Genomic DNA, 22,694 nt, shown 5'->3' on the forward strand with positions numbered 1-22,694 from the left:
TGTAAAAGGCAAGTATTTCTGCTCGTAAAGAGTGGTAAGTGGCTTTGTTCAAAATGTCTGTCTTTTGTGGGACAAAAAGGGGGACTATAAAGCAGGGGGACTATAAAGCAGCACCTGAATTTTAGGTAGAACTACTTAATGAACATAGAGATAGAATTTTGTGCTCTTTTCATGTCAGTGAGTGGGTTGGGAGTTTGTGTTGAAGTTTTTTTTGTTTGTTTGTTTTGTTTTTTTAATTCTGTTGTCAAGTATGGTAATAGAACAGCCTTGAGTAGTTACAACTAGAACACCTTCACCTGTGATTAGAAGTCTTTCTGTCAAAGTGCGCTGCTCCCTTTTGTGGTTTTTTTTTTTTCACTTTATTATAGTGGATTATGTTGATGAGTCAAAATAAACATCCATGGAATATTTACTCATTGTTTGGTATTGTTTGGAATTTAAATGACATTATTTGACTCATTGTTTGGTATTGTTTGGAATTTAAATGACATTATTTGAATTTTGAGTAATGTCTGCACCATTTCTGTGTTGTGCTTTGTCATTAAATAGAAATCCTAGATTGACTTAGTATTTATTAAGTAGGATTCTATCTCCTAATTTGGCATTATACATACAACTGCTTGTGTACTCTCTTTCTATAAAATAATAAGGAAGTGTGAGTGATCCTTCATGTTCTTCCATTATGTGCCATATACCTAATGTTATTTAAATCCCGAGATTCTTTCTTAGTATTATTCCATTTGGTGTTTTCAGTAGTGAATATTTATAAGGAAAATTAGTCATGTAACAAAGTTGCTTTTATTTTAACATTTTAAGTAAAAAAAAAGCAATAACTGGTTCTTATTTTTATTTTCTCAAATTTCTCTGAGTATGTACACTTACTTGGGAACTTTGTTTTATTAAAACCCTATGAACCATCAGAAAAGATAAATACCTAACTTTTGTAGCAACATGGACGGGACTGGAAGAGATTATGCTGAGTGAAATAAGTCAAGCAGAGAGGGTCATTTATCATATGGTCTCACTTATTTGTGGAGCATAACAAATAGCATGGAGGACAAGGGGTGTTAGGAGACGGGAGTTGAGGGAAATTGGAAGGGAGGTGAACCATGAGAGACTATGGACTCTGAAAAACAATCTGAGGTATCTGAAGGGGTGGGGGATGGGAGGCCAGGTGGTGGGTATTAGAGAGGGCATGTATTGCATGGAACACTGGGTGTGGTGCAAAAAAACCAATAAATACTGTTAATGCTGAAAATAAATTTAAAAAATAAAAAAAAACCCTGTAAACCCAAGGCATATATAGAAGATTGTTTAATCACACACATAAGCTAATTTTAAAATGACAGAAAGTTAAAAGTGAAGTTCAGTGTTGTTTCATAGAGTTTAAACCCAAGAGTTTTGCATGTGCCTAATTAAATAAAAGTTACTAAATTTTGTGCCTTTTTTTTCCTTAAAAAAATACAAAACAAAACAACAGGATGATGATGCTGAAGCTATCCTTGCTGCAGACTTTGAAATTGGTCACTTTTTACGTGAGCGCATAATCCCAAGATCAGTGTTATACTTTACTGGAGAAGCTATTGAAGATGATGATGATGATGTGAGTGAATCTGAATCCTGCGTTGAAATCATTTGGTGAGGGTATGATGGTCACAGTTGGTGAGCAGTTAAATGAATAGATGTAATTTAAAAAAAAAAATCATAATTCAAAGGCTAATTATTGATATCTTATAGATAACTTTCTTGAATTGTTTTAAATATGTTCTCTTAGGGTCTTGGTAGCTTTTATTTTCCTGCTAACAGGAAGACTGCTTTGACTTAGTGCAACTTTTTACTAGTGTTTGGTCACTGTTGTAGATATATTATGCTCTTTGACCAAAACATACCTAAGATGCTTTTTATTACTTAAAAATACTAGAAGCATAGAATTTTTATCCAAAGTAGTATTAAGCAATGATTAAGGTAAAATTAGGCTGCCCTCAAATATTTTGGCTATCTTTATTGCTAAGTGTCAGTCTTTCCAATAGATTTAGGGCCTTTTTTGTACTGCGTGTTTAAATAAATATAGGCAAGTAATATTCATAGTAATAGTTGCCTGATCACACTTAATGCACAGTCGTACTGTGTTCTTTATTTTAACTTTTTAAATTGTCAGATTTAGATAATGGCACTGAATTGAGTGATTCCTGCAGCCATTTAATTTATAATTAATTGCCTTGGCTTAAGTATTTTCCTCTTTAGATATTAGTGGATATAAGATGGCTATAACTAATGCTATTCTCAAATGTTTGTTAGCTTCATTCAAACTTCATCCTTTTTTCCCTTTTTAGTATGATGAAGAAGGTGAAGAAGCAGATGAGGTAATGTTTACCAAATGAGCAAATAATTCTCTGTTTAACACATTGAGAAGCAAATTGAGTGACTTATGTATTCCTTTGCTATAATCATTATTCTGTGATATGGGATATAAACCTTTTGGAAAAAAAATATGGTTTTAGAATTCTACAGCCAAACAATGTATGTATGAGGTTTCAATAAATAAATTGCAAAACTCAGAACATTTTTTTTATTTCAAATAATTCTGTTCTACTGCAGGGTTATCAGCTCTTTGAAGAAGTCAAAAGCTGCAGTAAACTTTTTCAACGTTGGCTGCAGTAAATCTTTTCAATAAAAGCTCTCTGGATGTCTCAAGTTGTGTTGGGAAATTTTTCATATTAGAAGCTTTCAATTAAATTGCATTGTCACCATACTCTGTAATCATGAAAATCTTTTGACCTATAGAGTAACTTGTATTAAAATTTCTCCGTACATTATGAGCCATTTCTTCCTACTGTGTACCTACTTCATGGATGCATTTTGAACTTTAATATAGGAAGGGGAAGAAGAAGGAGATGAGGAAAATGATCCAGACTATGACTCAAAGGTGAGCAAAATTAGTGCTGCTTTCTATTTAATTCAAGCAGGTTAAATAAGAGGTGATATCTCTTAATAGGTATCTCTTAATTTTTGTCCATTGAACTCTTTAATAAATCCTATTGACTGGAGATGACGTATAGTCCACTTTAATCCCCACTGGCATTTCAATAATACGTGAAATATGAATGCACATTTCCTAAGAAATTTTATTTTTGGTTCTGACTTTGTATTTTTCTTAGTCTAAGGTAAATAAACCCTAACTTTCTTTTTTTAATATACATTATCTTGGGGTTTTTTTTTTTTTTTTAGATTGTATTTGAGAGAGAGAAAGCATGCATGAGATGGAGGTTGGGGCAGAGCTAGAGGGAGAAGCAGTCCCCACTGAGCAAGGAGTTGATTCCTGCCTCTAACTCTGGACCCCGGGATCATGACCTGAGCCAAAGGCAGATACTTAACAGACGGAGCCATCCAGGCACCCTGGGCTTTTTTTTTTTTTTTTTAAACATTTTTTTTTAAGAAGCATTTTAGTTTTTAAAGGTTTATTTAGTTATTTTAGAGAGAGGGCAAGTGGGGTTTGGGAGGGGCAGAGGAAAAGGGACAGAGAGAGAAAAGCCAGCAAGAATCCTCAAGCAGATTCCCTGCCTGAGAGCACAGAGTTAGACCTGGGGTGCAGGGATACGGGTCTTAATCCCAGGACCCTGAGATCATGACCTGAGCCGAAATTAAGAGTCAGCATTCAACTGACTGAGTCACACGAAGAATTTGAAATTACTTATTGGATGTGTTGTTAGGTTTTCCCTCCAAAGGATAGCTTTATAAACAAAGGTTTTTAAATAATCTGGGTGCTTGGGAATAGGGAAGCAGTACTGTTTGTTAGGTTTTCCACACCACTTCTGTTCTCTTTATCTTTGAGACTCCCAACCAATTGGTTGTTCTTGAGTATTTGTCATATCAGGGTTAGTAAAGCCCTTTATTTCCCCCAGAATACATAGTACATTATCAGGATTCATTTGAAACTTTGGTTTCTGATAAGTGCATTCATTCATTTGCTAAATACTATAAAAGATCCAGAAGATACTTTAATGTAGTGAGCAGGTAAGAGGGGTAGTTAATAAATCAAATACTCTAAAGGGTATGAGTGTTAGTATGTTTGAATAATTGATTTATAAAAAGGCAAAAATTATTGGTAATATGACTAATATAAATTGCTTGGTGGTTTTTGAGGATTATGGTTTAGTTTGTTATTTTATGGAGTTCATTCCAGAGTAAAATACGGGCCTTATTTTAAGCATTTTTGTGACTTGCTAATATTTGAATACATAATTTGCCATCCTTGCATACCTTTTCTTTAATTTGGCAAAAATTTTGGTACAACAATGAGATGATATAATTACGATAACTAGTGTTGAAAATTAACCGAAGCAGGTAGAAAAAGATAGATTGACTTGTTGTTTTCCTTTAACAGAAGGATCAAAACCCAGCAGAGTGCAAGCAGCAGTGAAGCAGGATGTATGTGGCCTTGAGGATAACCTGCACTGTAATAGCCTAAACACAACTATTATTTACTTACAGCCTTATGTTTTTGTATTTTCTTGGTAGACTCAGTAATTTTTTTTAAAGGAAAGGAACTGATAATTTTAAAGACCAATTTGTTCTACTTAGCATTTTAACTCTAGTTTTTCTGCCAGATCTGTTGATTTCACAAATTCTTTCATGCATGTTCATTCATTACTACGTGGTTTGGTTCTTCTGGAGTAATTTTTATCATGTAACAAAGATTTTAGATTACAGCTATGAAAGTGAACAGAACTGTTAAAAGAAACTTTTTTTTTTTTGCTTTGCTAATTTTTTTCCTGAAGAACCAAAGTATTTTTTTTCAACTGGTAGTGGAATTGGGTTTACATTTGCTTGCACTAGCTGTGCTTTTCATTACTTTGTTATAGAAATACAGTGACTTAGACAATTCCTCATTTAAAAAACAAAACTTCTTGAGACAAATATATGGTTAAGAATTTCCAGTAAGACAACAACTGATAACTTGGATTATTAATGGTTTTTTATTTTTGGTGACATAGTTAGAAACCTGGTAAGGAAACGGAGTAAAGAAACCTAACTCATAGTGTGGTTATTGGTTACTGTAGGCAGGTGAATAAAACCTATTTTCAGAAGTTAAGCCTCATTATTTTAATTGTGCTTTTAAATTTAACTTCCATTAACTAAGCGTCTTTTCTTTATGGTAGGGTCCACCTTCTGCTTCCCTGGAAAGGATGAATTTACATCATTTGACAAGCCTATTTCAAGTTTTTTGTTATTGTTTGTTTGCTTGTTTTTGTTTTTGCAGCCTAAAATAAAAATGTCAAATATAATTTTAGTTCTCACAAGATAATGTCTTAATTTTGTACTAATTCAGGTAGAAGCTGAGGCCTAGCTTGAATTAAGCATTGTACCCAGTTTGCCATATTATGGAAGAGAAGTGTGTCAACTTTGGGAGAGGTACTACATCGGCTAATTAAGAAAGTATAAAAAAGAAAGGCAAAATCTTAAGTGATGTAATGTTTTTTTTAAGAGAATGATTAAAAGGTTAATCTTTTATTTCCTTTGATTAGAGCTAGAGAGAAGGCCCCAAGCTTCTATGGTTAATTCTAATTTTTACCGCTTTTCAAGTATGAGTATGTCATTTACCCATGCTTCTGTTTACTATGTATTAAAATGGGTAGTACTGTTTACCTAACTACCTCACAGAGATATGTTAAGGCATATTAAGTTAAATTTTATGAAATGTTTCTTGATCTCATTAAAAGCTCAAAAATTTGGACCTGTTTGTACCACAAGTATGATAGGCAGCATTTTATTCATACCAGAGCTTGTTAATTCAACTGGAAAACAAAGGTTTAAGTACCTCTATTCTGGATCTGGTCAGACAACACTCTTGCAGATCTTTGTGTGGCTCCTATCTTAATAGAAGCTGATAGATGAGCAACTCTTTGTAAAGGTCCAAGGATTGTTTTTAAGTGTTTTAGTTATGACCATATTGTAGTATAAACTACAGAGATCATGGGACTAACATAGGAAGAAGACCATTTTTCGTGGGGGGAAATGCCATTAAATTTGAGACTATAGAGCCACATTTAAAATACCTCAGGCTAATTACTGTTAATTTTTTGTGATGAGCTTAAAAGCTTTGACTCGGTGAGGGTAGACTAAATGGATTATAATTAGAAGGCGGCCTAGAGTTCCTGCTTTTAATAAAATTACATTAAGTTTGTTCTTAGAAGTGATAGAGCTTCCTTTTTGAAAATTTAGTATTAAGATCTTGGAATGTGAACACATCTTGTTATTTGTATAGTACTATTCATTCCTCTCCTGAGATTTTAATTAACTACTGGAAATCCTTAACCAGTTATGGTAGTGTGTAGGAAAAAAATGCCATGAAAACACCTTATGTTTTTCCTCTTTATTTTCAAAATGCTTTTGTTTGCTTTGATTAGATATTCTTTGCTGATTCTTGTTTTTGTTCCCATAGCTCATTTGATCACAGCCTTTTCTGAACTCAAAAAATTTTAAAGATAGAATCCCATTTTTAATGAACTTAAGCAGCAGAACCACTATTTTTTTTTTTCCATTCCTTTAGGTAATAGCTATTGCCAAAGTGAAGGGACAGATACTATTTCATCTTGTTACATAAAGGGGATGTGGTTTGCAGAGGAATTGTTTTCCTAATAAATTTGGCATTGCAGTGTTCATCTATGCCATCTCTCCAGTTCCAAAATGGTTCTATTCCATTTTAGAAATTTGAAATATGTAATTTGAAATCCTTAATAAAATTTGCATTTAATTTTATAAAATGTACTGGTGATATTTTGGGTGGTTTTTTTAAAAATGTGGATATATTTCTATATATATATTTTTGAAGAGCAGAGAGTAGAGATGTTTAGAGTGGGCTATTCTGTGATTAGGCTAGGATGGCCTGTAAATTTGTATAATTTTAAAAGCAACCTCCCAAACCCTGTTAAATGGAGTTTGTTATTGGAAGACTAGAAAGGTTTTTACTCTGAGTTCAATATAGACATTTTTGAGACACTTTGATTTGTCTTTACATTTTCAGTTTATAGTTTCCCCTAACTCAGGCACCAGATTACCAAGAAGTTCTATTTTTTTCTCTCTAGAAATGGCAGAATCTCATATAATCACCTTTGTAAGTTAATACTTTGAAAATTTTTTTCTGTCATTTTGTGGTCAAATATGGTAAGTAAACAACAATAGTTTCATAAATCACTTAGTTCTTTAGTGATTAAAGATTCACAGATATCTGAAAGTTTATGAAAATTTTCGGAATTTTTATCTAGTTCACTGAAGCAATATTAATATTTCTGTGACATAAAAATATCTTAATTGTGTGGAACTGTCTTACAGAATAATACTTAGAAAAATGGGATTCTACCTCTGTTTCCTTTTTAGCTGAAGTAATAAAAACAAACCTGAAAAGGATTAGCTTTGATAGAAATGTCTTCATTATAATGTGAATAGGTTAATAATACTGATTAGTGTATAATAAGGCCCCTAAGATAACTGAATTAACTGTTCATATTACTGCTCTTTGTAAGACAGTATGAATTTGTGGGTTTTTCTGAGTTGTAGGCCATTACCATTATTAAAAATAAAAATAAAACTTTATTGTTTGTGAAAACCTTACACAATACAGAAATACTAAACTAATATTCAGATATTTTTTGAATGCTTGGTTTCAGGGCTTGGTTTATAATTTGAGTACATTTTTATGGGTTAGTCTTAAAAAAACTTTAGCCTTTATGTTTTTTGACTAAGTCAAGCCAAGTGTTATTTTAAATGTACAGAATAAATGGGTAGTTTAGAAGATATGTTCTTAATAGGAACCTTAGGAAAGAAAATCCTATGCTACTTTAGGTGTGGTTTTTTTTTTTTTTTTTTTTTTTTTTTTATATCTGCACTGTGTATATACAATTGGTCATTGTGAACTGGATTTTGTTTTGAAAATGTGTATTCATAATTTAGGTAATTTGTGACTTAGAGGACTAAGTCTAATAGCTGAAAAGTAAATGTAAATGATAATGGTGAGATTAACTAACTCATAGTGGTGACTTTGTATACTGGTTTAAAAATCTAGGTATCAGAATATAACTTGGATTAAAAAACCAAGTTCTTGGAATAATTAGGGATCATTTATGTGACTTCTGAGAAATGGAGACATCTTTGTTGGGGTGTGAAATTACTTAAAGGATGAGCGTTGATCCATGAGAAATTTTTAATTGATGTATTAATTATATTTTCAAAAAATATAGTATACTTTGTATCTTGTGTTTCTTCCATTTGACATCATGTACTTTTAGGTTTTTCAGTTAAAAAAATTAAGGCATTGACTAATTTTCTTAAGTGTAAAATAGATGAGCAATGGAGCATAACAATTTAGAAATAATAAACTGCCAGCAGGAAATAAGTCATTAATCCAGTTGCTTAATTTTCATATTAGAAATTAAGAGTTTGTAGTTTTTGTAAATCTGTTAATTACTTGTTTTGAGTTCTGTTATTTTGAAACTCAGGAGAAAATGTTGCTTAAGATAAAAGTAGTTTTTATTTCCTTGTGTGGTTTAAACTTAAAAACCAAGAAGGAATTTGGGGATTAGTGATGAAAAGTGCCAGAAGTTGACAGACCTCATATCAAGAGTTAATGCTATTCATAGTCATAATTTTGATATTTGTAATGAAGTTAGACTGTTGTGGCTATGATAAATTTTTCATGGAATGGTGAAGTAGTTTCTACCAGAAGACTCAAAACTTTACATGACCGCTTTTAGCTGGAATTTCAAGGAAGAGTAGGATTGTGTACTGAAAGATGGATCCTTTGAGCAGAGAGCGAGCAGTTCAGTGAAGGTAGTAGAGGAAACACACTGAAAGTCCTGAAGGAGGACAGTCTGGGGTACATTCGAGGTGTTGAAAGACTGGTTGGAGATAGAAAGGGCCAAGCCATGGAAGACTAAGTCATAGAAGTCCTTTTAAAGGGTTTAAAACGCTAAAAACCACCTCTTGAGAGTATTTCAAGTGAGGATGACCCTTCCATGAAGGCAGTTTTAAAACTAGGACATGAAAGATAGTATAACTCTAATTCTGAAAATAACAGTTGAAAGAATTCTTGCGTGTTCTTCTCTCACCATTTATTGATTTTGCTACATAGCCCTATATTCTTAAGCATACATGCATTTTTTCTAAAAGACAGTTGCAGGCATCATACCCTTTTACCCTCTAAATGCTGTTTTTCCTCTAATTATGAAGACATTCTTACAGAATCACAGTACAAGTAATGTTAAATGTGCAGGCAGATTTGTTTGGACCAGTGAAAATGGATTAAAAACAATACACACTGAATGCTTCAGAGTTAATCCAACACAGGATTTTTTCCCTAGCCATTCTCCAGTCTGTACTTGTGACTACTTTCATCAAATAGGTGGACTCAGGAATGAGAATTGTGGGTGAGGTTGCTGTATAGGAATAAAAAACATGAATAAAAATGGAAAAGATCTAATTTTAGATTAAGGCTGTATAGCCCCTAAACAAGGGATGACCTATCATTTTTTAAATTAATGTGGGAGTAAAATAGTTAATATATGGGTTGGTGGAGGTAGAATGGTTAAATACAGGCTTTGGGGTTCATCTATCACTGTTCATTCAGCCTCATAGTTTTGTGAAGATTGTGGTGAACATTAATGAGAATACATTAATGTGTCTAGGACTTAGAACCATATGAGCATTTAGTAAATGTGCTTCCCAAATATAAGAAAATCTAGAACTTGTAGTTGGAATCACATCTTAAATTGATTTTGGCAGTTAATTTTAGAACTAGTTGGGGTTTTGTTGTGTTTCTAAAGGCAAAATGGCTCTTGGCTAAGAGGTGCTCTACTTGGCATACAAAAGAGCAGACGAAAACTGGATGAGAAATATAAACCTGTTCCCCCATTTTGAAAGTTTTTTATGTAAAATTAGAAAATAATTAGTTCTCTAAAGTCCGCTAGTTTCAAAAAAATCTCACCTATGTTCAAATTAGCATGTTTTCATATGCTAATTTTTGGGCCTTGGCTCATATCCAGAAATAATCTAGAGTAAAACTAAGTCTGATAGTATTTGGATATTAATGCTCCAGAACACCCAAGTTATCCGCCTATCTTCAACATCCCTAACATCTACCTGGAGCTCTGGACATTGTGACAGGTAATCTAGAGGTGGACAATGAGATACATGCCTGAAATAAGAATGCTATTTTATTTTATTTTTAAAGATTTTATCTATTTGACAGAGATCACAAGCAGAGAGGCAGGCAGGGGGCGGGGGAGCAGGTTCCCTGCAAGCAGAGAGCCCAATCTGCGGGGCTCCATCTCAAGACCCTGAGACCATGACCTGAGCTGAAGGCAGAGGCTCAACCCACTGAGCCACCCAGGCACCGCTAAGATGCTGTTTTAGACTTGGATTAGGCAAGTTGATGTGAATTTCAAAACTAGAAGCTGGATCTGATCTCTGTTCAGTTGGCTTGGTGAGTGGGCCTACAACCTTTAGAGCAACCCATGTCCACAACGCAGCCTGTTTAACCTGCATTTGCAGTTTCAGCTGCTTGGCTGCTTTTTTCTTTCAATTTTTTGCTCCCACTAGCCTTCTGTACATGTCTTACTCAACATAGAGTCTCTTTTTCTTTGATTTAATACCTACTCTTCGGTTTTATTTAATACCTCTACCTTCAGTTCTGAACTGGTTCTTCCGGTTTAAGAGGTAGTTTAGGGATGCATGCTTACTGTTGGATTTCCTATCTTAACGCTGGGCCTGGAAGATGGTAGTTGTACAGCAAACTTTCATATGTGTAGATGAATTAGTATTTATCTGGACTCTTTGCATTGTACCAAAACATTCTTACAGAGTCTTGTAGCAAGGTAAATGATGGATTCTCATTAGTTCAATCTCAGTCAACCAGGATAGCCTAAGGTCCTTCGTAGTTGTCAGATAACTACACACTGCTTGGCTTAATATTGAGAAAAATGGTAAAATAATGCTAGGTTTGTGTATATTCTGTAAATTCAGTGTTTCTGTGAGATGGAAAGTATCAACAGTTGTAGTTACCTAGTACTGAATAACAACCACTCTCAAAAAACACTGACAAGATTTATATTGTTGACTCTGCTTGGTTCATTTCTGCTGTACTGAGCATTGTTAGGGGGTAGCTTTTCAAGGGCAGGGACTGGAATTATCTGAAGGCTTTTCATGCACAGGTGGTTGATGTTGGATGAGACCTTAGGTGGGATGTAGCCAGATTTCTACCTAGATACTGCCTTACAGTAGCATTGCTGAGTTCCAAGAGGTAAAAGTTGTATCCCTTTCATGATGTAATCTGGGAAGTCCTCGCTTACTTTATTGATTATAGTCAGTCAAAGCCCACCCAGGTTTAAACAGAAGGGGACTACATCTTCCTAGAGGTATAATAAGATTCTGAATGGAGAAACTGAAATCTTATAATGGCCACAATTTCTTTATTTTTATGAAAATAGTTGGCTACAATAGTTTCTCAAAATGACCAGAAAAAAAGGTTTTAAATTGTGTATTGCATGCCTATTAATGAAGAAAGAAAAGAATGATTTACCCTATCATATTAGAATCTTTTATCATTTGTCTTCTGGACAATTGAGACTCCTAAGTGTACACATAAGTAGCTCACTGTTAATCATAAAAATGTCAAGATTGATTAGTAAAAGAACCTTAAATGATAAGTATAGATTTGGTTTTATTTTTTTTTATTTTTTATTTTTTATTTTTTAAAAGATTTTATTTCTTCATTTGATGGAGAGAGATCACAAGTAGGCAGAGAGGCAGTCGGGGGGTGGGGGCGGAAGCAGGCTCCCTGCTGAGCAGAGAGCCCCACGCATGGCTCCATCCCAGGACCCTGAGATCATGACCTGAGCCGAAGGCAGAGGCTTTAACCCACTGAGCCACTCAGGCGCCCCTAGATTTGGTTTTAAAAATTAGATATATTTTGAGGAGTTCAGGGAAATATATTCATATACTATTTCTATTTTAAACTAGGTGGGATTTTGCTTTTATAGCATTATAGATCTTAATCATTTTTGAAAGATCCAAATGTGTACTCATTTAAGATAATAGAAATAATGCTTTATTTAATCTTTATACTTGAGGATGGTAATTACTCTCTCTGTATACGTAAAATAGAAGTTGAGTAACACGTCCTCACCATTGGTCTGTGTTGTAGCTGGTGTGATGTCCACTTGTTTGGCCTTAGCCTATGCTCCTACCCACTCTAAGAGAAGTTTTCACTGGCTTCTTACGGATATTCCTGTGTGCACTAGTGGTTAAATAGGCACTTTCATAAAGCTAGGGATTTCAGAATATCAAATACTTTAGAGTACATAAGAGTTTATCTGGATCAGTTTTAAACATACGCTGTCCCCTCCGCCATGCCTGGTTTGTATACACATGTTGGCCAAACAAACCAAATGTAATGTGGGTTGAAAGGCGTTTTCTTCTAGGTGTAAATTAGACTCTGGGGCTGGTTTGGGAGCTTCGTAGTTCTCAAAGGCTTTTGCTTTGCTGTCCATGGCATATGGATGGCTTCCGTCTCTCCTCTCCTCTCTCTCCGCCCTTTCCCCTCCCCCTTTCCTTTTCCTAGTTTATCTTACTTTATTTTTTAAATTGCTTTAATGGCTGAAATGGCTGCTGCAAGCTCTTACCCATCATGTTCAGGTTTTTAGGCAGCAGTGGGACTGAAGGAGGCAAAAGACTCTTGGCATCCAGTCCCGTTGAAAGAAGAGCTTGTGATTCCTGGTAACAACACCAAAGGGAGACTGGTGAATAGGGTAGACCTGGACATCTAGAGCTGAAGCTGAATTTGGGAGGAGGGAGGTTAAGATGACTGTCACATTGGTCACATATGCTGAGGATCTTCAGGTTTAGAAAAAGATGGTTTGATGAAGGATATCCTGGAACATAAGAGGCAAATAACTACATTTCAGAAATAGGTAAACAGGCCCCAGTAAGATTTAGGAATATAGCCCAAAGAATTGCATGCTGACCAGAGTCCTTCACTTCATCTGAGGCTTTTCACTTCATTGTGCATGATGGTTTCCTTGGAAACTGTGAGTACACAGATGAGGTTGAAACAATGACTGAAAGTGTAAATGGGATCTTATTAGAAGCAATAACTGCTGAATGTCCTAGTTTCTGACCTGTGCAGAGATAGTCATTGTTACTCACTTGGTTTACTTGAATCAGGTAGTTTGTAGTTAGGAGTTGTGTGGCAAATTTGTTCCCTTTAATGTGAGATTTGATTTTCCTAGTAAGTTTACTGGCAGTGTTGAAGCTTGCCATAAAAAGATTTCTGGAGGGGCACCTGGGTGGCTCAGTGGGTTAAGCCTCTGCCTTCAGCTCAGGTCATGATCCCAGGGTCCTGGGATCGAGCCCTGCATCGGGCTTTCTGCTCAGCAGGGAGCCTGCCTCCACCTCTTTCTCTGCCTGCCTCTCTGCCTACTGGTGATCTCTGTCTGTCAAATAAATAAAATCTTAAAAAAAAAAAATTTCCTGGGTTCTATCTTTGGTAAAAGTATCTCTCCACCTTTTTGGGCCTGGCTATCCCATAGAGTTCTTTCATTTTGTCCCTTTCACTCTTCTGTCTTGCATCCATTATGCTGTCAGTCTTGTCTTCTGTGACACAACCTCTGCCCTCCAGTTGTTGGCCTATAGCCTGAATTCCTCTTATAAAGTAACCTTGCCATTTACAGCACTCAAGCAAGTTTATATCATTCCATCTGTTTTCCTTCATCCTTGTATTTTTGGAAAGCATTATCTGTACTGCTTCTGTTTTCCTCTAATGCCTAGCAAAGGCCTTTGCTCATTTGCTGAATTTTTTTTTTAGCAAATAATAACAAATTGAAGTCTGTATCCTTTCAAGACTATGTACTATGTTGTGATAGAACACTGAAAGGGAGATTCTATCCTTGCAGTCTAGTCCCTTAAATGAAGAGATTGCTTAAGTGGCTATCACATTTGAATTGTGAACAACTGGAGCATTTACCTAGTTTGAGAAGTGGACTCAGGAAAGGATATTAAGTGCTCATGGGCTCTTAAAGGGGGGCAGAGGATGTTCTTCAGCCAGGGCAACACTCAAATTTCAAATAGGTTCAGGTGTTCTCCCCCTGTCAGTCACTGGAGTACCTGATGCTTCTCTACTACCACCCCAAAGGCTTCTAGAGTATCAATACTTTGAAATAGTAGCAGTTCCTTGAGCCTGTTTACAGCACCCAAGCAAGTTTCTCATACCCTCTTAAACTACCTTCATTGGGCTCAATGTATCCTTCCTCTGCTCAAATGTATCTCCTGCATTCTGGATTTAGGATGAAAAGAAGAGAACTAGACCCCATTCATATTTTAATTTGTCACTTCATAGCTAGTATTACCTTAATGCTCCTGAACTCAGTTACTTGCTGGACATCTTCAGTAAAGTGTCTTCAGCCTGCCTTCTCTGTTTTGAATAGTAAATTTTCAGCCAGAACATTTAGACTTCTTAAGTGCTGTTAGCACCATCACCAACCTCTAGGATGATCCACTGTGCTACTAAGTATGATAAAAACATTCATCTAAGATGTTAACTAGTGATCACATTAGTAGTGGGATATGATCAGGAAGAAATCCGCTCAGCCAAAAGAAAGCTAAGCTGTGGTATTTGAATAGGACTTTGGAGAACAAACGTTTTGATAAGGTAGGAAAAGACTCTGTAAAGAAAAGTGCACAAGTAAGTGACTGGAGCTAATGGAAGGTTGAGTGAAAGGAGAGTAAATTGTAAAGGCCAGTGGTACTTATCTGAGGAGGGTTTTGCATGCCAGGATAAGGAGTTGGAATGTTCTGTACAGTGAGAGGTAATAAAGTTTTGTATCGTTCTAGAAATAGAGTTGGCAGCAGTGGAACGTATGGAATGGTATAGATTCAAGTGGTTAGCCTATTAGAAGAGTAGGTGAGAAAAAAACCAACAACCTGAATTTGGCTGTTGGCAGAAAGGACAAAGATAGATGATTGGCAGTGCTTGAACCACAAATGGGTTATAATAGTTTTAACCCATGAATTGAGTATAGAGAGTAGCAAACAGCCCACATACTATTCTGACTTGCTCTAAGCTGTATTATACAAGTTGATCACTAGGAGGCATCCCTTCACCAACTAGTGAAGTGAAAAAGGCGGTTAGGCAGATGAACCTAAGAAGTCTGGATAGTTCTGTATCTAACTAAGTTAGTATTTAAGCTTTTCAGCTAGGCATTTTGGAGATTAGAATCTTCATAAGGTTTTTCTGCGGAATAGTATTTTAAAATGAGCTGAATGGCTAAAATGGCTAAGTTGCAGACTACTCTCCTGGTGAGAGTGACCAAACATTTCATAGGTCACTGGGATTTTAGCTATTTTTTTGAAATATATTTGAACCTTGCTGTATCCCAGTCCTTAATAATACATTGCTGTGAGTGTCTGCTTTGAATTGCAGATTCAGAAGTTCATAGGTTGTATAAGCTTGTAGTCACATTGTAATTTAGTCACATTGTAATTTAAACAGTTCAGTTACCAAGTTCTGTTAAGACAAATGTCTTTAAGCCAGTATTGATTATTGAACTTTTTAAACAAGTCTTTGGATATTTGCCAAGTAGGAGAAACTGCTATCAGCTCTGTTCCATTATTGTTTCTCCATTCCTTTGATTACTCTGAACTAGAAACCAATAGGATGACAGTTTGTATAAATGCCTCTCAATATTAAATTGCATGTTGCTCAGAAAACTTTATAGCTTTCATTTAGATCTATAGGATACAGGATTTAAGATCTAGAGAGAGATCTAGCATGTGTAGTATTCATTTTAAAAGATTATACCAAATATATATCGGTATGACAAGTTTGGAGAGTTTTTATAAAGTCTCATATTTTGAAAATTTTTGAAAGCATGCATTATGAAAAATCTGTCAGAAGCCTTTGAACACATTGATTTTGTTTTTATGGCAGATAGGGGCTTCTGATTCAGTTTTAAATCTCTACATAAATTTAGCTCCTACTATGTGCCAAGAATTATACAAGGTGATTGGGACCCATAAAAACAATGGTCCTTGCCCTCCCTCTTGAAGAGGAAAAAAAACAACAGGCATAATAAATTATTCAGTAGATGCTAGGAGATAATACATACTATGGGGAAAGTTAAAGGGAAGGGGGTGGTTGCAATTTTAGAGTGATTAGGATAGGCCTCATTGAGATGACATTTGAGCAGACTTGGAGAAAGGGGAAGATCCTGACTGCTGTATTGAAAATAGATTACAAAACTAGGGTAGAATTAGGCAAGGTAGGAAAGATTCCATTGCAATAATTCATGGGAGAGTTGATGGTAATTTAGATCAGTGTGGTAATGAAAGAATAGGAAAAATAGAATATGTAGTTTGAAGACATAACTGATGGAATTTCCTCAATTTGTGGATTGAGTATCAAGAGAAAGGAGTAAAGGATATACTACAAGGCAGGTATGCTTCTAAGTATTTGCAGTCCTGGGGCAAGAATGCAATGGAGACAGAAATGTTAAATATTCAAAGGCTTTGCTAAATAGAAATATGTTCAGTGTACCTGTCTTGATAAATACACCTGAAAAGCCAGATTTAAAGTCCAGTACCAGAACATTACTTGTGAGGAGAGCTGATCCTCAGCCTGCCCTTCTCTTCCTATCCCTGTCTCTGAATTGTATGGGAAGGGGGGACCTCCTGCCCCCCATCTGTATGGATATCCTAGCTTGCATGTTCAAAATCTGTCCACCGCCTTTATACACTAGTCCATACACTGATGATGTAATCCACTTTTTGAACAGTTGAGCCCATTTAGGCAGGGTATTTGGAATCCTGAGTACCTGGAGTTGGTCTAGAATGAGTATGAACTCAAGATAGGCATGTCATTTTACTCTTCAAAAGCTCAAGGCTCTGGATAAGGGCCTCTTGTTTTAAGGGCTATACTGCTCCAAGGTTTTTGGCCTGGCCTGCAGGTGGAATTGCCATCAACTGAGAAGGGGGTGCAGGTAGAGCAGATCAGGGTGAAGAAATATTTGGGAGCATGTACTATTTAAGTTCTTTATTAGATATCCAAATAGTACCGTAGAGAAGAGTAAAAAAATTTTCAACTTAAAGTAAACTTGGCCTGAATATAACAAAACTGAAGGCTATTAAACAAAATACTGAAAACAAAAAAGCAAAAAACATGGCTTTAACTACAGATCCTTATTGAACCAGTTCCATCCAGGGACTCCATCCTATCCAGAGCAGTATTTTTAAATTTTTTATTAGCAAAAGCTCTAGAAACCCTGTTTTCCACAGCCTAAAATCCCCTTAGACTCTTCCCTCTAGTGAGCTATTCTGAATATCTTCACCAGTATGTGTTCTCTTGCCTGGCATGTTAATACAGCCTTTCTTTCATTCTTTGTCAACAAGCAGTTGGATATAAATTGGGGACTCTCTGGCCCTTTCCTAAAAATGAGAGTGGATGAGACCAACAAATGAGTATAGATAAAGAGGAGAACCGAGGACTGTGCTCTGGGGCATTCTGATACTAAAAGGGGAAGAGGAGAAAACTGCAGAGGACACTGACCATGATTGGGGTGGTAGAAGGAAAATTAAGGGCTATGTCCTTGAAGCCAAGTGAAGAACTGTATCCAAGAGGGGAAGCTAATCAACTGTCAGATGCTGCTGATACACAACATGATAATAGATGTAATATGCAATTTGAATCTGCATTTTCAAACGGGTTTACTAAAGCAGTGATTTCATTAGTTTGCTTTTGAAACGTTAGTAACTTGAAAGTGATCTTGTGTAGGGTTGTGACATTTTGGGCAGAATAGTTAATTTCCTGTAATTTTTTTGTGAGTTTGTGTCATTGTCTTTTTAAAACATGGCTAACATGGCCATTTTTGTGAATTGGATGTGACTGTTGAAGTAAGAGCAAAGTTGTCCCTCAACTACAAGGTTCCTACACACCTGAGATCTCCGTGGTCATCGATGCACAATGCACATCGATGCACAATCGATGCACCGTGGTCAAGGAAGGCACATTGTAGACTGACTTCTGAGCGGCTCACAAAGTCACTAAATCATAGTGAAATATTCAGCTGGAAATGGAGTGGTAAAGTATCCAGTTACAAAGTGAGTGCTTTTGAAAATCGTGCTGGTTTTCAGACATTTTGAAGTAATTTAGAATGAATCTGCTGCATGTTGATTAACTGCAGAATGTTAAATAACCAAACATTTTCTCTTAAGAAGATGGCTTGCATAGTTTTTTTGCCCAGTCAAGTTTGTATTGTATCATTTTTCCACATGGAATGTCCTTATCAACTACACCTGCCCTCAGATTCTGAGTTGCATACTCCTTTCCACATGAGCTGAAGAATGGCATTCTGTTAAAAAGATGAACAGCTGGTCATGTAGAAATTCTCTGGAATGCTCACTTGTCCCATGAAGGCAGGGAAAGAACTGATGTTAGGTGCACTGTTGTTACTGGTATACAGAATTGTTCATTTTAAAAAATCCAATTTACTAGAAATTTTTATCCAATTTTAGTAGTTGCCTTTCTCCATAAAAGACTGCTAATCCATTAAGAATTGAAGGCTCTGAGAATCTGCCAAGTGCAATTCAGGCGGACTCAGGACTGTGCTGGAATTGGATCATTTGCTAAGATGTTTCTTATACTGACATTCAGGACCCTCCTGTGTTTAAAAGTTCTGTGTTTTCAGTTACCTTGGCGTTCAGTTTGAATTTTTCAGCGTGACACATAGGATATGACTCTTGCTCCCCTGCCTCATCGCTCATTTCTTCGCCTGAATTCTTTGTTTCAGCCATAGGAAGTCCTCCCTCCTTTCTTGGGCACAAGAAGCAGTCTTTCTTCTTTGGCCAGCTCTGATTTATTTCTTCTTAGTGTGTTTCTTCATATCCTCAGGGTGGGTACACCCTCGGGGGTCTCTTTACTTAATGGATGAATTTCCCCACCAACAGGTTTGGTTTCGATTAGTGCTCTTTATTCCCTCTTGTTTGCTAGAATACAGAATTTTTTAAGATGCGAGAGTAGTAGGAGGGAGCTAGGGGCGAGTACAGCATTACCTTCCCCAGATGCAAGAGATTACAAAACCGATCTGGCCCGTTAGGCGCTTCCAAAGAGAGCGAGACCCGCGGAGCCCAGTCGGCTGTTTGGAGCGCTAAGCTGTTCCTTAAAGTGTGAGGTATCTCACTGGACATTCCTGGGATCTGTAAGTGCAGTTGATTTACTGTTGCAGTCTGTGCGGATGGGTCACCCTTCTCTTCTAGCCCTTCCAGACGGGACAGACGGTAGCGCTATTGCCCTGATTTAACAATCGCCCTCCGCTCCAAGAAGAGCTAATGCCTGGAAGCAAACCCGAGTGTAAAGACACCGTATCCTCTCGGCCTTTGTGCCCTGGGATGTTTACATAGGGTCTCGGAGCTCATCGCGAATCCCCGGGGCTGCTTCCCGAGGGCAGCGAGATAGCTTGGCTTTCCAGGTACTGCCTGGCAGCCCCCCTTCCTCATCTTCTGAAGCTGTTAGCCCCACTGGCCGGGGATAGGCGGGACGACAGGATGGCCTCTCGGCGCCCTCTGGACGTCGGCATTTGTCGCCGGGCAGCTGGGGCGCCCTCGGCTGTCGCCCCAGGCGGAGGAGAGGAGTTTCCGGGGCTCGGATCCCCGCAGCCAGAGCCTGGAAGGAGCGCGGAAGCGAGTGGGCGGCGAGAGGCGGAGCAAGGCATGCGGGGGGGCGTGGACGCGGCCGGCTTTGGAAAGGCCCCAAGTTAATGAGGCGTGCGCCGGCGGCAGAGCGCCTTTCCGAGCTGGGCTTTCCCCCGCGGTGCGGGCGCCAAGAGCCGCCTTTTCCGCTGGGTGTCACTCGGGGGTGGGGGAGATGGCTCATTCAAAAGCGCCGTGAGGGGGCCCGGCCAGTGCCCTTCGGTGAGCGCTCGCAAGAGGACGGCAGAGGCCCGGAGGTTCGCAGCTCCGGGACCTTGTGGCGCATCAGGACGCGGCTGCCGGCTTGCCGGGACCCTGAGCCGCCGCCTCCGCCACCGCCGCTCTGCTTCCTGCGTGTTAGCCTCCTCTGCGCGCTCCGGGCGGGCGGCCGCGGGAGCCGCTGGGGCGAGGACGGCGCGCGGCTGCTGCTGCTGCCCCCGGCTCGGGCGGCTGGAAGTGGAGAGGCCGAGCCGAGCGGCGCTCCTCCCTATGCCGGGAGGATGTTGGAGAGCAGTGGCTGCAAAGCGCTGAAGGAGGGTGTGTTGGAGAAGCGCAGCGACGGGTTGCTGCAGCTCTGGAAGAAAAAGTGCTGCATCCTCACCGAGGAGGGGCTGCTGCTTATCCCGCCCAAGCAGCTGCAACACCAGCAGCAGCAGCAACAGCCTGGGCAGGGGCCGGCCGAACCGTCCCAACCGGGAGGGCCGTCCGTGGCCAGCCTCGAGCCGCCAGTCAAGCTCAAGGAATTGCACTTTTCCAACATGAAGACCGTGGACTGCGTGGAGCGCAAGGGCAAGTATATGTACTTCACTGTGGTGATGGCCGAGGGCAAGGAGATCGACTTTCGGTGCCCGCAGGACCAGGGCTGGAACGCCGAGATCACGCTGCAGATGGTGCAGTACAAGAACCGTCAGGCTATCCTGGCGGTCAAGTCCACGCGGCAGAAGCAGCAGCACCTGGTTCAGCAGCAGCCCCCGCAGCCGCAGCTTCAACCCCAACCCCAACCCCAGCCTCAGCCCCAGTCACAGTCTCAGCCGCAGCCCCATCCCAAGCCCCAGCCCCAGCCCCAGCCTCAGCCCCAGCGTCAGCCCCAGCCTCAGCCTCAGCAGCTCCACCCGTGTCCGCATCCGCATCCGCACCCACACGCGCACCCGCACCCACAACAACTACCGCACTCGCACCAACAGCCGCTCTCGCAGCCGCACGGCCACCGGCTTCTCCGCAGCACTTCCAACTCTGCCTGAAGGGGGCAGCACCCGGGCCAGACAAGGTAAGGTCCCGGCAACTGGGGCTACTACGGGCTTTTCCGAGGAGTAGGTCTCAGGAGTAGGTCTCGCGGAAAGGAGGAGGAGTAGGAAGCCTAATTCACGGATTGGTGCTTGGAGGGGAAAATGAGAAGTTATTACAAGTTTCTGGAGATGTAGAAAGAAGGGTAGCAAGCTGGAGTTAGGAGAGGCCGGGCATAGAGTGGAGGATGGGGGAACTCGGGTTAGGCTGAGAGGCCTCTCGGACCGTCTCCCGCCCACCCTGGCCCGCGCGGGTCCGGTTGTGCACTTCCCAGCGACGCCACTGGCTCTGTCAGTGTCACCAGCGCCGCTCGAGTATGTCTGGACACTCGAGGGAGCGACCCCGGTGTCTTTCTGAGCTCGCTTTGTCCGCCGGACTGGCCCGAAGAGAGCTGGGTTTTGGAGGATTCTGAGCCAATGACTTAATTGCCTGTCATTTCTTTCCAGGTTTTGAGGACTTGAGGAAGTGGGACGAGCACCTTTCTATTGTCTTCACTTGAATCGAAAACAAAAGTCTCCCCGCCCCGCACCAGATCAAGTAGTTTGGACATCACCCTGCTGATAACTTGAGATTCCTCTCCTCTTAGTTTTCTGCATACTCTTCATCATGATGCAGGAAACGGCTTCAGTCCAGAAGGCTTTATTTATGAACCTTTGAAAGGATCTTCCAGTATGGTGGACCTTACCATGATGTACTGTAATTTTATTTTAATGTATTTTGATTTATGATTATTTATTAGTTTTTTTAAATGCTTGTTTTAAGACATTTCTGAATGTAGGCCATTTTCCAAAAAAGAAAGTTTATTTTTAAAAACTTATTCCCTAGTAAATTCTAATCTTGGAAAAGAAAAAAATGTAGAAGGGCGGTGGAGGGGAAAACATTAAGAATTCATTCATTATTCCTAGGGCATTTGCAGAAGGTCTGACACTTTCATTGTTATGCCAGGTGGTTCAAATTAAACTCTGTGATATTACCTTTTTTGAGATTTTTTTTTTCCTTAGGCATATATTTTCTGTAGAGTAGAAGTTTAAAAAAACTAAATGTTCAGAGTTATATAACTACGAAAATCTAATTGCTTTTCTAAAAGGAAGTTCATAGTAATGACATCTAATCCCAAATATTTAATACGTAACCCAACTGATGGCAAGATGAGCATATCATGAATATATGGTAGGGCTGGTGTAATGCGGGAAAAGCCTTGCTTATATCATCTGTTTGAAGGGACTAATAAGGAGATGTCTGTGATTTCTGAATATGAATGCATTAGGCTTTTCAAAAAACACAGTGGGGGAAAAAGAGAAACATTCAGCTTGTTTGAGAACATTTGTGCTCTTATCCACACTAGAGATTATCCTTCTCCAAGAGCTTTGCACAGTCTACTTGAACCACATTTTCTGACCCTTTTACTGTATTCTAGAAATATACTCTAGAATCTCATACTTTAATATATAGTTTGTAAATATTTCGAAGGACTAGGAGTCATAGTTTTTTTTTATTCATACTGAAAATATTGTTGATTAGAGAAACCAACTGTTTTGCTTTTTATTGCTCTTTGAGAAATTTGAGGGTTCTATGTTTTGTAGTTAGGTTAACTAAACTCAAATTGAAAAAGGAAGGGCTGGATAAACACTGGATTTTCAGTGAGAAAACAACCCAGTCTTGTTTTAGCAGTTCAGGAGTCT

The 22,694-nt window shown here is 38.7% G+C and overlaps 2 protein-coding genes across 7 annotated transcripts in view; both read left to right on the forward strand.

Annotated features, from left to right (window-relative positions):
- The window catches only part of NAP1L1 (nucleosome assembly protein 1 like 1), a 32,969-nt gene extending 27,679 nt beyond the window's left edge, over window positions 1-5,290 (forward strand). For 3 of the 6 annotated variants that reach the window (XM_032854739.1, XM_032854743.1, XM_032854745.1), the window contains 4 exons: window positions 1,481-1,603; window positions 2,334-2,363; window positions 2,876-2,926; window positions 4,385-5,092. In XM_032854739.1, the coding sequence (XP_032710630.1) occupies window positions 1,481-1,603; window positions 2,334-2,363; window positions 2,876-2,926; window positions 4,385-4,420 (240 nt within the window). In that variant the 3' untranslated portion in view covers window positions 4,421-5,092. Of the gene's footprint in view, window positions 1-1,480; window positions 1,604-2,333; window positions 2,364-2,598; window positions 2,817-2,875; window positions 2,927-4,384; window positions 5,093-5,159 lie in introns of those variants that run through there. The other 3 variants (XM_032854741.1, XM_032854742.1, XM_032854744.1) reach the window with 3 other exon arrangements.
- A 14,452-nt stretch (window positions 5,291-19,742) lies between these two features.
- Window positions 19,743-21,693, forward strand: PHLDA1 (pleckstrin homology like domain family A member 1). Its single transcript, XM_032854746.1, has 2 exons — window positions 19,743-20,995; window positions 21,459-21,693. Exon 1 carries the CDS (start codon window positions 19,797-19,799, stop codon window positions 20,967-20,969), a length of 1,173 nt encoding a protein of 390 aa, XP_032710637.1. The 5' UTR covers window positions 19,743-19,796; the 3' UTR covers window positions 20,970-20,995; window positions 21,459-21,693.
- Window positions 21,694-22,694: the final 1,001 nt, after the last annotated feature.

This window comes from Lontra canadensis, unplaced genomic scaffold (assembly GCF_010015895.1).
Source record: "Lontra canadensis isolate GAN:19392208 unplaced genomic scaffold, GSC_riverotter_1.0 scaffold9, whole genome shotgun sequence".
In the NCBI taxonomy this organism is placed as follows: domain Eukaryota; kingdom Metazoa; phylum Chordata; class Mammalia; order Carnivora; family Mustelidae; genus Lontra; species Lontra canadensis.